Below are 14,220 nucleotides of genomic sequence, written 5' to 3'. Positions count from 1 at the left end.
TTCGGTTGTCCGCCTTCTACTTTTTGATGGCCAGAGAGCCGTCAATCCTCACAGCTGCATTAAAGACTCTTACATTGTGTTCTAAACATGACTGTTGTTGCTTGGCTTAACCTAAACAACTAAAGTGTTGAGCTGTCCTAAGACATATATTGAAGATGTTATTTTACATAACAGACAGTTCCAGGACCACAAAGACATACGTGTGCTTGAGGGGATCGCAGCCTCAGACGTCAAGCCAAGCACGTCTACTGTGGCTAAACAATTGATGCATCAAACTAATTAAATAATCCTTTAAGTTGGACAAACCAACCATTAAGTAGGTTTAAATACAGCAATTTGAGTCATTAATATTTAAAATATCCTGATGAACAATATTCATTTAATGTTATATGCAAGGACATTGTGATCCTTTATAAAGGGACGGTTGATCAGATAGATAGATAGACAGACAGACAGACAGACAGACAGACAGACAGACAGACAGACAGACAGACAGATAGATAGATAGATAGATAGATAGATAGATAGATAGATAGATAGATAGATAGATAGATAGATAAACATTTAACATGGTTTACTCTTAAAATCAGCAAAAATATATTTATTATATTACCAAAATTTGTCTATTAAACTATCAAAACAGCCTACTTTACAAATAAAAGAATTTATACTCAATAAAGAGTTTGTAATCATACATAAGAGTGTACTTTGTGTACTGAATGTACTTTGGACATGAGTTTGAACATTTCAATGTTTTTCTTAAAGAAAATACATGATGTGCACAACCACCAACAGGTACACAAAATATCTACTGTTAACCCAGTGTTCAGATCCCTGCAGTATTTTTATGCATATTAAAATAAGATTATGGATATTCATAACTCCTTTTCCTCTAGTTATAGTAATTAATAGGAAAAAATAAAAATCAGACACCTTTATTTGGATTTTTGATTTCTTAGTTTCTTGTTTGCATAAAGTACTAAGTAAACTCTGGCATGGTATATACATCTTTACTAGAAACTATGCAACCAGGGACAAAACCAGACAATAAACCAAAAGACAAGAACGTTTCAACCTGGAGGGGGCGTCATTGACTAAGAAACTAAATTAATATGAGTACAAAAACTGCTTCTGGTATTTAGACTAAGCGGCTGAATATATGTAATATGGAAGTGTACCATCATAATCAGAATGACAGTGATAAGATATGCTGTATGATAGGCCTATATACTTCTATGTTAAGCTGCTTTGACACGATCATTGTAAAAGCAATATAAATAAACATAGATTGAATTAAACACTGCCTAAATATGTCCCGAACACGATTACGTTCCAGCAATTTTCCATGTAAATGTATTGCTTGGTCTCCTATTTATTTGGATAAGAATATTTTTAATCTAATGATTTTAAGCTGGCACTATGGGTGCTGTCTTTAGTTCCAGTGACACCAACACGGAACCACCATCAACATATTGAGATAATTACCATCGATATAACCATTATTGAAAGAAGCACCATCGAAAATATCAACATTGCAAGGTAATCACGCCAAAAACATCAACAACGTCAGTAAAACACACAAATATAGGCTAACGTCACTTAGCACAACGGCCTATTAGCAATGGGTCTAGAACAATGGGTTATATCTGTTGTTTCACAGAATAATCAAATATCACCCAAATAATGACAAAAAAGCCATTTACTCACCCTGTTGTTGTTCTGTCATACAATGTGTGCCCTTCTTTTGCCGCAATATCTAATGGGAGTGAATAGCAATTAGCACGTGCTTTTAAAATAGACGATATATATATATATATATATATATATATATATATATATATATATATATATATATATATATATATATATATATATATATATATAAGAATGCGTAACATCTATTTTCTACTTGTTCAACCTAACAAAACTGAAATTTAATGTGTTTTAATGCAAACATCAGCTTATGCCATGGAAAGGGATTTGATTGTGCTAAATCAAAACAAACCCACATAAAAAAGACAGGTCTCGAACCATACTACAGTAAAGTAGACTAAAAACAGAACAAAAAACAACAACTTGAATTAAAAAAAAACTTGATTGCTGTTGAAATGTAGACCAAAGTCCCTTAGGCGTTTTCTAAAGCAACCCAAGAGCAATCTGCAGTACATTGAAGTACAACTGGTGTAAAAATTTAATTTATAACATGTTAATTAGTTGAAAAATTAACTATAAAAGTAGTTTTGTACTGTTTATAACAAATCAATTTTCATATTCATCATTTTATATTGTGTCCTGAAGAGTACAAGGCAAAAAAAGACCTAAAAAGTTACCTGTTTAGCAAATAAGCTCTTCATTACACATAAGGAAATATTTAATCCATGTGATGAACAAGCGTGCGACTTCTCGTTTTCGCGGCAAAGCGCGCGTTGTCCTGACAACGATGGCAGTAATAAGCTTAACAACGGCCAGGGAGTGTTTTACGTGTTTGTTGATTTATTTACGCATTTATTTACACATTTACACATAAGTTTTGTGAACTACCACAATTAAAAACAAACACATGACAAAACTACATCCCACCCATAATTAATTATGACAGCAGTGAAGCGGCCTTGTTTTCTAAACGGGAAGTTTCTCAGGTAAGGTGGAAGTTGGAGCAAGGTTTATCAAGCCACGAATCCTTGTAAATATACGGGCATGTAAAAGCTAAACTGTTAGCAATGTTCACTGCCATTATATGGATCCCTGCAAGTAAGTAATTAAAAACAATCTCATTGCTCGTGTGTATGTGGGCGTGTTTCTTACAAACAAACATACAAACAAAAGAGTATTGTTATTCATATTTTGGGCTAACTAATATTTATAAATGTGGGGTCAGTGTCATCGAATAGCAGAAGAGCTTATGCTGACAGCCTGGTATGTACCCGTCATACGGTTGTATGCTTACAATGCAGCATTCTTCAGCTTTTGCCTGCGGGGGGAAACAAAATGCTCAACAAGGCATGTTTGGCTCAAGTTCAGATGAAGCAGTTTCATTGAGTTTGACGAGATAAAGCAGATCATGTTTCCTTTCAGGTGTTATGTGAATACTTCACAAGTGGGCTCTGTGATGAAACTTAAGCTCAACAATATGCACATTTGATGTATTGTTGTTGGTTAATAATAGTAGCAGCCTAGCAGGTTTCCTTACGTGGTTGGTCCCATCTCAGCATATCCCCTCACCAACCAGAAGAGGCCCTCATCATCATCTGAAAACTAACCTCTCTGGACTAGACCACGTGCCTGGTGCTGATTACTTGTCACCTGATGACAATACGTACCACATCCGGTAAACACACACACACACACGCACACACACACACACACACACATTGGCTCATATCAAAATATTGTGAAGTCTTGCTGTGCCTTACAGACATTTGTTGTATTATTACTGTAGGTCTGTGTTACCAGTGCCCACTGCATGGTTCTTTTGTGATGCTGCCTGCACAAACCTTAGCCTGGAATCTTGCCTGTAAATATTCCCAGTGTTCCCTGAGCACCGATTGGACTCTTTCTGGAAATGCTCTTACTAAATCACACTGCATAGTAAGTGTTTCTGTAATTTAGTGTGTCACTCTCCTGCATGTAAATAAAAGCTTGCAAATGGATCCTCAACCCCCAGAGTCATGCTTCATTCAGTTGGTGGACCCATACTATTCACTCCCTTTGGCTGTCAGTAGTATTGAGGTAAAGCTGGTTTTACATTGGCATATTCATTCAGTGACAACTTGTGACACACTCCCTATATTGTTTACCATGCTAATTTGAATATTTGGTCTGAAATCACATGTGAATATGACTTGAAAACGGCATTAGCTCTATTTATTTGACTGTAAACAATGTTATACTTTGGTCATTGGCTGCTAATATGATTTCACTATTCAGAATTTGCTAACAATACTTTTCTGAAATTATATTAAGGAGAAAGTCCAAGTGTGTGAAAATAAAACCAACTTCTATGTAAGTAGTCTGCAAATAATTGCTCAACACCAGTGACTTCAGTCGCATTGATGACCCTTTACACTATCACTTGGCTTTTATTCTGGTCACATAAGTACTGGGCCTCTAATTTGATGATATCAAACTTTCAGTAACTGATAATAACCATATATATATATATATATATATATATATATATATATATATATATATATATATATATATATATATATATATATATATATAGGGCATTGTCATAAGCAAACAACTGGTTAAAATTATTTGTTTTAGTCTTTCTGAAGTATTCAGAAATAAAATAAGTTGCATATCAGTTCTAATCATGGGCAACATAGATGCTTGATTACATCAAAAAAAAGTTCCTGCATCGCCATTTTTTAGCAATCTCTGTATTTTACAGTCAACTTGTATAATCGTGAGAAAATGGTTGCGCAACTAAAATAGTTTTGAATTAAGAATGCCGTCTGTTTGGATCTTATCTTTGGGCTTCTTGTTTTGATGGCTTTACCTAGCACGCCTTTTATACAGAATTCAGTTTTAGAGATTAAAAGTTCAAATAAAAGGATTTTTGGATTTTCAGAGTGGATACTTTTGTAGAGTAATTATCTTATTGTGTAGTTCAATGCTAATAAATATACAAACCATTTCTTAGCAATTAAACTGCAGCAGAGTGTTATTCCTCAGAAAGAGACAATTTTGCTGGGGATCACTGTTGTTATATAGGGATTTTATGTAGTCTGCCACAATTTCGTAGTGTCTGTAGTCTAGGCATGGGCTGGTATAAGTTTTTGACGATATTATACCCTTGGATGAAAATATCACGGTTTCACAGTATCACAGTATTGTGTTTACTGCTGTAAAAACTTGTCTTAGTAAAAATATCTTGGTAAAACAGCAACTTTTTTCCCCACTTAACACAATATATTACCTTTTAGGAAACATTTATAATATTTTGGAACAGCAAACATGTCAGGCTACATAATTAAACTAAGCCATTGACTTCTACTATCTTCATTAGCTTCAAAAACACAAAATTCCTTACAATACATAAAAAAAACTTTACATTATACCTTAGAAACAGTATAACAAAACATTTTTGCGGTTTTAACTCCTTGACTTTTCCAAACCGCAGTAAACCTTGAAACTGGTTATCATTCTATGCCTACTGTAGTCCAAATTGGCTAGTTTTGTCTAGTATGTCCATAAAATGACAGCTGTTTTCACATATTGTTCCACGCATTACAATCAAGGAGGATGGGTTGGGATTCTGAGGCTCCAGGCAATAGTAAAACTCTTGTTCTGGGGTCATCCTTAAAGAAGAAAAAAAACTTTTGTTTTGAAGAGGCCCAAGGCAATTACCTGCACCTGATCTACTAGAAAATGTCAAACCGAGCAACCATCTTTTATATTGCTTTGTAGTTCAGTTCTTTCCTTCACATACTTTCATACTTTTACATACAATCAACAGGGGTCATCATAGGCACTTGGCGTAAGTCTACACATTCCTATATGCAACAAATTACAGTGCACTCTGTTCTGACGTCTTTCTATCAGGAACAGTATTACCTGGGTAGATTTACCAGTATTTCACGAGTTCACACTCACAGATATTTGACTGAACAGAATATGTATATTTGGCAAGGGAGAGGGCTCTGAGCTTGGAAAGATACCCTAACTCGTGTTATTCTTCTTATCAGCATAGAGAGAGATAGGGGTACGAGCACATTGTCTAACCCAGCTCCAGAACACTCCCTCCTTAGATTTATGAGGTATTATGTTTAATAGTGTGGTGAAGGGATGCTGAAGTCAAGAGAAAACAGAGGTTCTGTATGACGTGTTTGACTATTTATAGGGGTTCGGTCTTAGGCTGATTGGATAATAGAATGGTTGTCGATAATGAATTAACCTCTTCAACACTGATCGGGCTTCTCCTGAAATTTTTATAGACTTTGAATCATGGCTGTTGATTTTTGCTGCTTATGTGCTGATAATATTGAACTGACTCTGACAAAAACTACAACTAAACTGCTTAATATCTTTTACTTGATTACATTGATGAAACTTCATAAAATTAATCATTTTCTATTATCACCTTTTTAGCCCTGTACCACTGCTTTGACACAATGGGTGAATTCTCTCAGCATAAAGGAATCTGATGAATTCTGTAGAACAATTATCAAACGATCTCTTTCACAGAAACTGTTAAGCGTGAACATACAAGCATGCAATGACGATAATAGCTTTTATACTACTCCTAAATGCATAAAATGCTTTTTGTACTTGTATACTGTACAAACAGCAGGTTTTTAATAGCAGTTCAAATATGGTAGCATTTTGTTGAATTTATAGAGACAAAGATAGACAAAGCCGGAAGAAGTTTGCTATTAAGTTTATTTTGTCTGTATCCATAATATGCCAACAAGTTTTTTTTTATAAGATGTGATTTGCCTCTTAGTAATATGGCTCATACTTTCAGTTTTATTTTTAATCACTGCTCTTCTATGTTCTCTTTACACAAGAGAACAAGGAAATAATAGAGGGAATCAAACTTGTTTAGCAGGTGACCCACACGCAGTCATGTTATTGTGGCGACCTGCACAAAGACACGTCAAATGATCCACCTACAAAATTTTCTCAGAATTAACAAGGAAACAAAATCTCAGACCTTGAGAAACAAGTTTGGCATCTCTGTGGTTATTTCCAGAGGCAAGGTAAGATTGACAAGCCTGCATGCTTATTCTTTTTAACGTAAAATTGTTTTAGAATGCCTTTTGAAGTATATTTTTGAAAACAAAAAACTTGATTTGAAAATGTGTTGTACCTTTAGAAGTTGTCCTTGCTGGAGTTTGTTATTATTGTAAAAGAGCAGATATTACATCTCAATTTAGGTGAGCGATTGCAGTTGACAAGTGTGTTACATGTTTTAGTGATTGTAGGGTTTGACATGCTATTTTAAAGGATTACAGTATGTTTTTAAGGTTATAAAATGTATTCTATGTTGCATTTGTAATATGATGTGAGACTATGAATTGTTTGACCACAGAAGAAAATGACTAAATACCTGAAATCTTTGTTTTTGTTATTTTTTAATTGTTTTAAATTAAGTAAAGAAGGTTGATATGTAATCTTTAAATTTGATTACATGGTCTACATGTTTTCTTTAAATTATACAGAACCTTTAATAACACATAGACATTTTTTTTTGGTTTTTTTTAATCAGTTTTTACTGGTCACTAAAATTTTAGGAACATATTAACCAGTACTTTATTGTAAAAAAAAAACCCTATATGAAAGTTTTTATTTTATTTTACAGGTTTAAGGTCTCAGGATGAGCCATGCAATTACCTTTTGCTCGGAGGATATAATATTAAGGGATTTTGAGTGACATCAATGAGAAACATGGGCAATCAAGGTACAAAAATCTGCTTACTTTTTGTCTCACTGTAGCTACTTTTTCCACAGTTTACATCAGCCTAAAATATACTATAGCTCTGATATAATGACATTATTTTCCTTGCAGTCCAAATATTCTATTTTTCTTTCAATATATTTTTCAAGACCATCAGTCTTAAAATAAGTGCTCATGAATGTTGTTGTTTTTTTGTTTACTGTTTGCATGATACACATTCTGTGTTCAATTTTCAATTCTTCAGATACAGGACAAATGTTACAGTACTTTGCGGTAATCATCTTGTCGGTCCTGCTGAGTCATGTGTGTGTTGTGGCAACAGTTGACATCCCAGAAACAAGTTTTAATTTACAGGTAGGGGATGGTTTATTTATACTGTAGGAACATAAAACATTCAGATTCCTGACATTTTTAGATTCACTTGCAAAAAAGATATTAAAAGTGTCTTCGCATTTTAGAAGGGATAAAAACGAATTATCAAAAATTATAATTCATTGGCCATAATCAACTCACATTATAAACAAGTAAAGTAAATCAATGCATGTTGTATCTTTCCCAGTTTGACTACATCGATGGGCAACTGCATCACAGAATGCCAAGAAGTACAGGTCTGAATCTCTTTTTTTGACTTCTTTTGTAATAATATAGCTGTAAAGAATCAATATTTATTTACTTCATATTATTTGCCGTTGATTTTAGGCATTTTTTTTTCTCTTGTTCTTCAACAGCCCTACTTGATTATTAAAATCTCATTATTTTTCCCATATCCATAGAGCTACAAGAGTTCATTGTGGTTATTGAAGTAAATGCATCTCAAGCTGTGGTGATTGAACAGATCAGAGCGTCACTGGCCTCCATTACGTTTCCTCTTCAATTGGATAACAATACTGAGGTTACTGCTGCAAATATTACAACAGGTGAGCTGGTTAAACCAGTGATCAAAACCATTTACGTCCTTCTTATATCTTTGTCTTTAATAAGGTGTAAACATTCTGTTCAATAACTATTATTTTCCATTAGTGTGCCAGCCAAATGTGACCGAATACCAGTGTGTATGTGAAGATGGTTATGCTTGGTCCTACAACAACTGTAAGACATACGAGGCCTGTGATGACATCATTGTCGGCTCATGTGGATGTATCGGCGGTGTCCCGAGTGATGGAGAGATGTGTGTGCTGAAGAGCGGTAAGAGTCATGAAAAAAACCTTTAAATTACTTAATTAAATAAATTTTAAAAAGTTAATTTATTTCTGGCGATGCAGTGGTGCAGTAGGTAGTGCTGTCGCCTCACAGCAAGAAGGTCACTGGTTCGAGCCTTGTTTGGGTCAGTTGGCATTTCTGTGTGGAGTTTGCATGTTCTCCCTGCGTGGGTTTACTCCTGGTGCTCTGGTTTTCCCCACAGTCCTAAGCCGTGGTACAGGTGAATTTACTAGGCTAAATTGTCCGTAGTGTATGAGTGTGTATGGATGTTTCCCAGAGATGGGTTGCAGCTGGAAGGGCATCCGCTGCATAAAACATGTGCTGGATAAGTTGGCGGTTCATTCGGCTGTGGCGACCACAGATTAATAAAGGGACTAAGCTGAAAAGAAAATGAATGAATGAATAATTTATTTCTTTATTTTGTCGTTTCATTTTGGGGTACAATGTTTCTACCTATCTGGCAACTGACAAAAATATTGGAAAATAATAAATACTACTTTTTATGTATTTGTACATAACTATGCATTCAGATGAAGGCAAAATGTTTAGACCTCCTGTGAAATTTCTATTTTATTTTAAAAGCATTTCTCAAGTGCTGTTTAATGGAGAGAAGGTTGCAGCTCTGCACTCTGCAGCTCAAGACCAGTTACTCACTGAAGCTAAGCAGGGCTGAGCCTGGTCAGCACCTGGATGGGAGACCACATGGGAAAACTAGGTTGCTAATATTAGTGAGGCCATTAGATAAGGTGCGCTTAACCTGACACTATACTGTCAGTGAGCGCTGTCTTTCGGATGAGACGTCAAACTGATGTTGTGTTTCTCTGTGGTGATTAAAAATCCCATGGCACTTCTCGTAAAGAGTTCTGGCCAAATTCCCTCCATCAGCCCTTACCCATCTTGGCCAATCATCCCCATTCACTGAATTAGCTCTATCACTTTCTCTCTACTACACCAATAGCTGGTGTGTGGTGAAGCACTGGCGCTGTTATCCTGTGGCTGCCGTTGCATCATCCAAGTGGTTTCTGCACACTGGTGGTGGTGTGGAGAGACCCCCCCTCATGATTGAAGCGCTTTGGGTGTATGGCCATACACGATAAATGTGCTATATAAAATACACATTAGAAGAAATAAAACTTATTGTAAGAAATCATATTGTAGGAAATATTGTGAAAAATCTCAATTAAACATCACCTCGGAAAAATTTGAAAAAGAATAAAAATTTTGTAAGAGGGTTAATAATTTTACTCTCAACTGTATATGTTGTAATAAAAAAGTACAAAATATTTACTCTTTTTTTTTTTTTTTTTTTTTTTACAGAATTACCCTTCACAGACTTCCTGTTTGAAATCGAGCTGGAATCGACAAGTATCTCAGTGATTGATGAGATGAGGCGATATCTGCAGAACACCACATTTCCACTGCAGTTAGATGAACTGGTTGAAGTATTAAATGTGGACATCACAACAGGTAAAGAACATCATATGACCCTGCAAACACAAATACAGTAACAGTGATTGGTTTAAAACGTGCTCATGCCTCAAGAGTTCACGCTTAGCTGATGATTGATTATAAAGTGTGTTTGGCATGCTGTCCCGGGAGAGAGCCCTGAGTTTAGAAGATCCTCCAGCCCGGGGTTCCCTCCCGTTTGCAGGATGAGAGAGGAGTTTGAGCTCAGGTAGATTTCGATAACTCCCCTGGTTTATTTATGGCTTATCACATTATAGGGATTGCTAAAGAGATATATACTGCTGACTAAGAGCTCATCAATGGTGTCAGTTTTGCTTGGTCAATTCAATTCAATTATGTCGCATGTCTTTGGACTGTGGGAGGAAACCAGAGAACTCAGGGGAAACCCATGTGTGCTCATGAAGAACATGTAAATTCCACACAGAAACATCAACTGGCCTAGTAAGTACTTGGACCAGTGACATCTGTGCTGTGAGGCAACAGTGCTATCACTGGGCTGCTGTGTTACCCTGTCTAGGAAAAGGGAGGAGGAGTAGGGGTGGGATTCTTCAAGATGAAAATAACTGAGGTATGAAACTCTGGTTATTTATAGTATGTCTGGAACCATCTTATTGGTGAATCATGTGTTAGCCAATGCGGGACCAGCTGTGGTCAATCATAAGCACGTGATCCCCTCGGAATTAGTTTATAAGTAAACCTCACCTAATCAACATCTAAATGTTGACACCTTGGCTTGGCTTAAAATAAGGCAAAATTTGGCCTGTCCATGAAAATCTAATAGACATCTAACAAAAATAGACATATTAGACAGACTTCACTAGTCATTCATTCCTGTCTAATTGAATACTAGTCTTTTTTTGGAATATTGTTAGATGTTTATAAGATATTCACTGACTGCACAAATGTTGCATTATTTTCAAGAGTTCACACTTGGATGTGTTGAACTCTAATAGCAGGTTTGGCATGCTGTCCCAAGAGAGAACCCTGAGTTTGGAGATAATTAAGCCCAGGACTCTCGCCTGGTCTATAAGCATATAAGGGGGTCTGAGACCAGGTAGATCTCTAGAGCTTCCCCTGGTAAAGGGAAGAAAAGGAGGAGATGGGGTGGTAAGGGGTTTTCTACCAAAACAGAGATAAGGTAGTAGGGTGAAAGGGGTCTATTTATTGTAGGCTTGAATCAATCTGATTGCATTATTGCTAATTAAAGATGAGAGGCCAGCCGCAATCAATAATATCACGTGCTACGCTCGAAATTAGTTTGTAAAACTTCACTTAACCAAGATGTATATGTTTAGATGTCTATTAGATTATTTTAAACACAAACAAATGCTTGCTGGGTATTTACATATAGAGTATCTTTTTTTAGTGTGCAATTTCAGCGATGGTGGATATAAGTGCGTCTGTGAGGATCAGTATTTCTGGCCATGTGAAAAGTGCAAAGAATATGGGAGCTGTGACATCATCACTAACAACACATGCAGCTGCATCAGTGCTATTCCAAGTGACAGACAGTTCTGTCAAACAGCCAGTGAGATTACAAGTAAGAATTTAACGCAGTTTATATTTGTATTTATAAAGAAGAGTTGTGGGTCACTTACAGGACGTTACCTGCGTGCAAGTATTTTATTCTAATCTATTCTCTTATTTTTCTAAAAGATAACACAGCATGTGCACAACCACCAACAGGTACATACAAATGTCTGTTGTTATTCTCAGTGTTCAGATCACTGAAGTATTTTCATGCACATTAAAAGAAGAGTAAATATTTATGACTCTTATGTCTTTCTTGCAGTGACTCCAGTTTCGATTGAATATATAACTGAAGTCCAGATAGATGCTGAGAATTCAGCCATCATTGATCAGCTTACAAACTATCTGATGTCTTTCAGTTTGCCCCACCCAATCAGTGACAGCACTAACATTACAGAAATCAACATCACTACTGGTATGATCTCTGTTTCAGCTTTTGATGCTGTTTATCTAAAATTATACATCATGAATACTTCCATAAATGAAGATATCTGATGTTTGGACTCTTCTTCTGCTCTCCAGTGTGTTCTTTAAATGAAACGCAGCATCAGTGTAAATGTGAGGGTCTGTTTGTTTGGCCAAATGACACGTGCCATGCATACAATGCCTGTGATGTCATCACTAATGGTTCATGTACATGTATCAATGGCCTTCCAGCTGATGGACAGTTCTGCCAGTTAAAAGAAGGTCAGCAATTACATTCATCACTCTGAAAGGCAACAATATTATTCAATAAACTTGATATTTTAAAACAAATAAGACAATTTGTTTTAAATATAATACAGAAAAAAATTGCAAGTATTCATAATATTATATTTATATTTTAATCTGATAATAATCCAGTTATTATGGTGGGGAAAAAGTGAAAATAGCACAAATTACATTTCAGCATATCAGTAATTGTATATGACTATAAAATAATATGAATCTATATCCGTTGATCTCTGTTGCATCACAACAATGTTCTAGAACTCAAGGCAGCAGTGGCATCAAGAAAAACCAGTTTTTTTCTTTTTTCTTTTTTTGTTGTTTTTAGAATGAGAGTACATTGTTTCACTTTGTATTCTGCTCAAATGCCTTTGATTATTATTGTAGATCTGCCTTCTGACTACGTGATTGACTTTGATGTGAGCTCCTTTGACGTGTTCCTGGTGGAATACCTGCGAAATCTCTTCACAAACATCAGCCTGCCTTTGACTCTGAGCAGCAGCACAAATATCACAGATATCGACATCACTACTGGTGAGAACATGAAGCAGTGTCACATCAACCCACATTAAAATAGTTTCTTTAATAGTATTCATTTGTGGAACTTATCATGTCATTTTTACATTTTTAATGGATCCTAATGAATGTATCCTGTTTATCTTTCAATTACAGTGTGTGGGTTTAATGGAACAGAATATGAGTGCAAGTGTGAGGTGGATCATGTTTGGCCCAGTAACACCTGCATGGCCTATCAGGTGTGTGATAGCATTGTGGGAAGCACTTGTGGATGCATTCAGGCTCTCCCTTCAGAGGGGTCACTTTGCCAGAGAGGTGAGAAATCACATTAGATTTCATATGTACTGAATGTAGTTTTAGTAACATGACCAGTTTGAGTTTATTCAGTAACTCCTGATAGTTCAGAAACACTGTTTTTATGTAGAATCATCTTCCTGTTTTTCAGACATCAATGAATGTAAAGATGCAGCGTCAGTGTGTGGTCAATACTCAGACTGTACTAACAGGATTGGGGGTTACATGTGTTCATGCTGGAATGGATTTAATGTCTCTAATAAAGACAGTCCTGTGAGCATCAACAACTCTTGTTGGGGTAAATATTATCAGCTGAACTTAATTTCTATTTGTCATGTTATAAAATGTATTGTCCAGTGCTGCTGTGTGTTTGCAGTTTGTGTAAACATTTCTGTGAGGTTTAAGTATACAATTTTTCATTGGTTTGTCTAATAGATATAGATGAATGTCTGTTCAGTCCACCTGTCTGTGGTCCATATTCCAACTGCACAAATGAAATAGGAAGTTACAATTGCTCATGTTTGGATGGTTTCACTGCAATAAACTCAAGTCTCTCCATCAGCATCAATAACACCTGTGAAGGTAAATTCTTGCATGTGATTTTGTAGTTTTGGAAACTAACTTTGCATATTTTTTAAATAGTTTTGATTCTTTAACCAAATGTATTCAACTGTATATTTATTATATATTAAAAATAACAGCTTTAATAATCAATTAATCAATTGATGAGTACAACAAGTGTTGTTTCTTTCAACAGCATTTGTGCTTTTATTTATCCTTAATTTTTTCATTTGAGTGGGACGAACTGTAAATTAAATTTACATGGCTCAAATCCTAATATCTGCATGATTGTTACTAAAATTGACAATACTTTTTTCATCTCTTCCTTTAATAAAGATGTGAATGAATGTCTAAAGACATCAGAGGTCTGTGGTCCAAACTCTCATTGCATCAACTCAATTAGGAGTTTCAACTGTTCCTGCTTGAGTGCGTTTACTGTAACAGACAGAAATCAACCAGTCAGCAACAGTAACCCATGTAATGGTGAGTGCTGTATGTTGGAAATACATCTCAGTGTGACCGAGGCTGTAAATTAG

At 35.6% G+C, this 14,220-nt stretch overlaps 1 protein-coding gene across 1 annotated transcript; it reads left to right on the top strand.

Moving 5' to 3' along the window:
- The first annotated feature begins 7,398 nt into the window (after window positions 1-7,398).
- On the top strand, window positions 7,399-12,100 carry LOC130247389 (uncharacterized). The gene is made up of 7 exons (XM_056480615.1): window positions 7,399-7,411; window positions 8,182-8,325; window positions 8,390-8,593; window positions 9,926-10,075; window positions 11,442-11,615; window positions 11,732-11,761; window positions 11,868-12,100. Exons 1-7 carry the CDS (start codon window positions 7,399-7,401, stop codon window positions 12,098-12,100), a joined length of 948 nt encoding a protein of 315 aa, XP_056336590.1.
- The last annotated feature ends 2,120 nt before the right edge of the window (window positions 12,101-14,220 follow it).

This window comes from Danio aesculapii, chromosome 20 (genome assembly GCF_903798145.1).
Source record: "Danio aesculapii chromosome 20, fDanAes4.1, whole genome shotgun sequence".
Taxonomy (NCBI): Eukaryota; Metazoa; Chordata; class Actinopteri; order Cypriniformes; family Danionidae; genus Danio; species Danio aesculapii.
The sequence above is the reverse complement of the archived record's forward strand: the minus strand, read 5'-3'. Positions and strand labels throughout refer to the sequence as shown.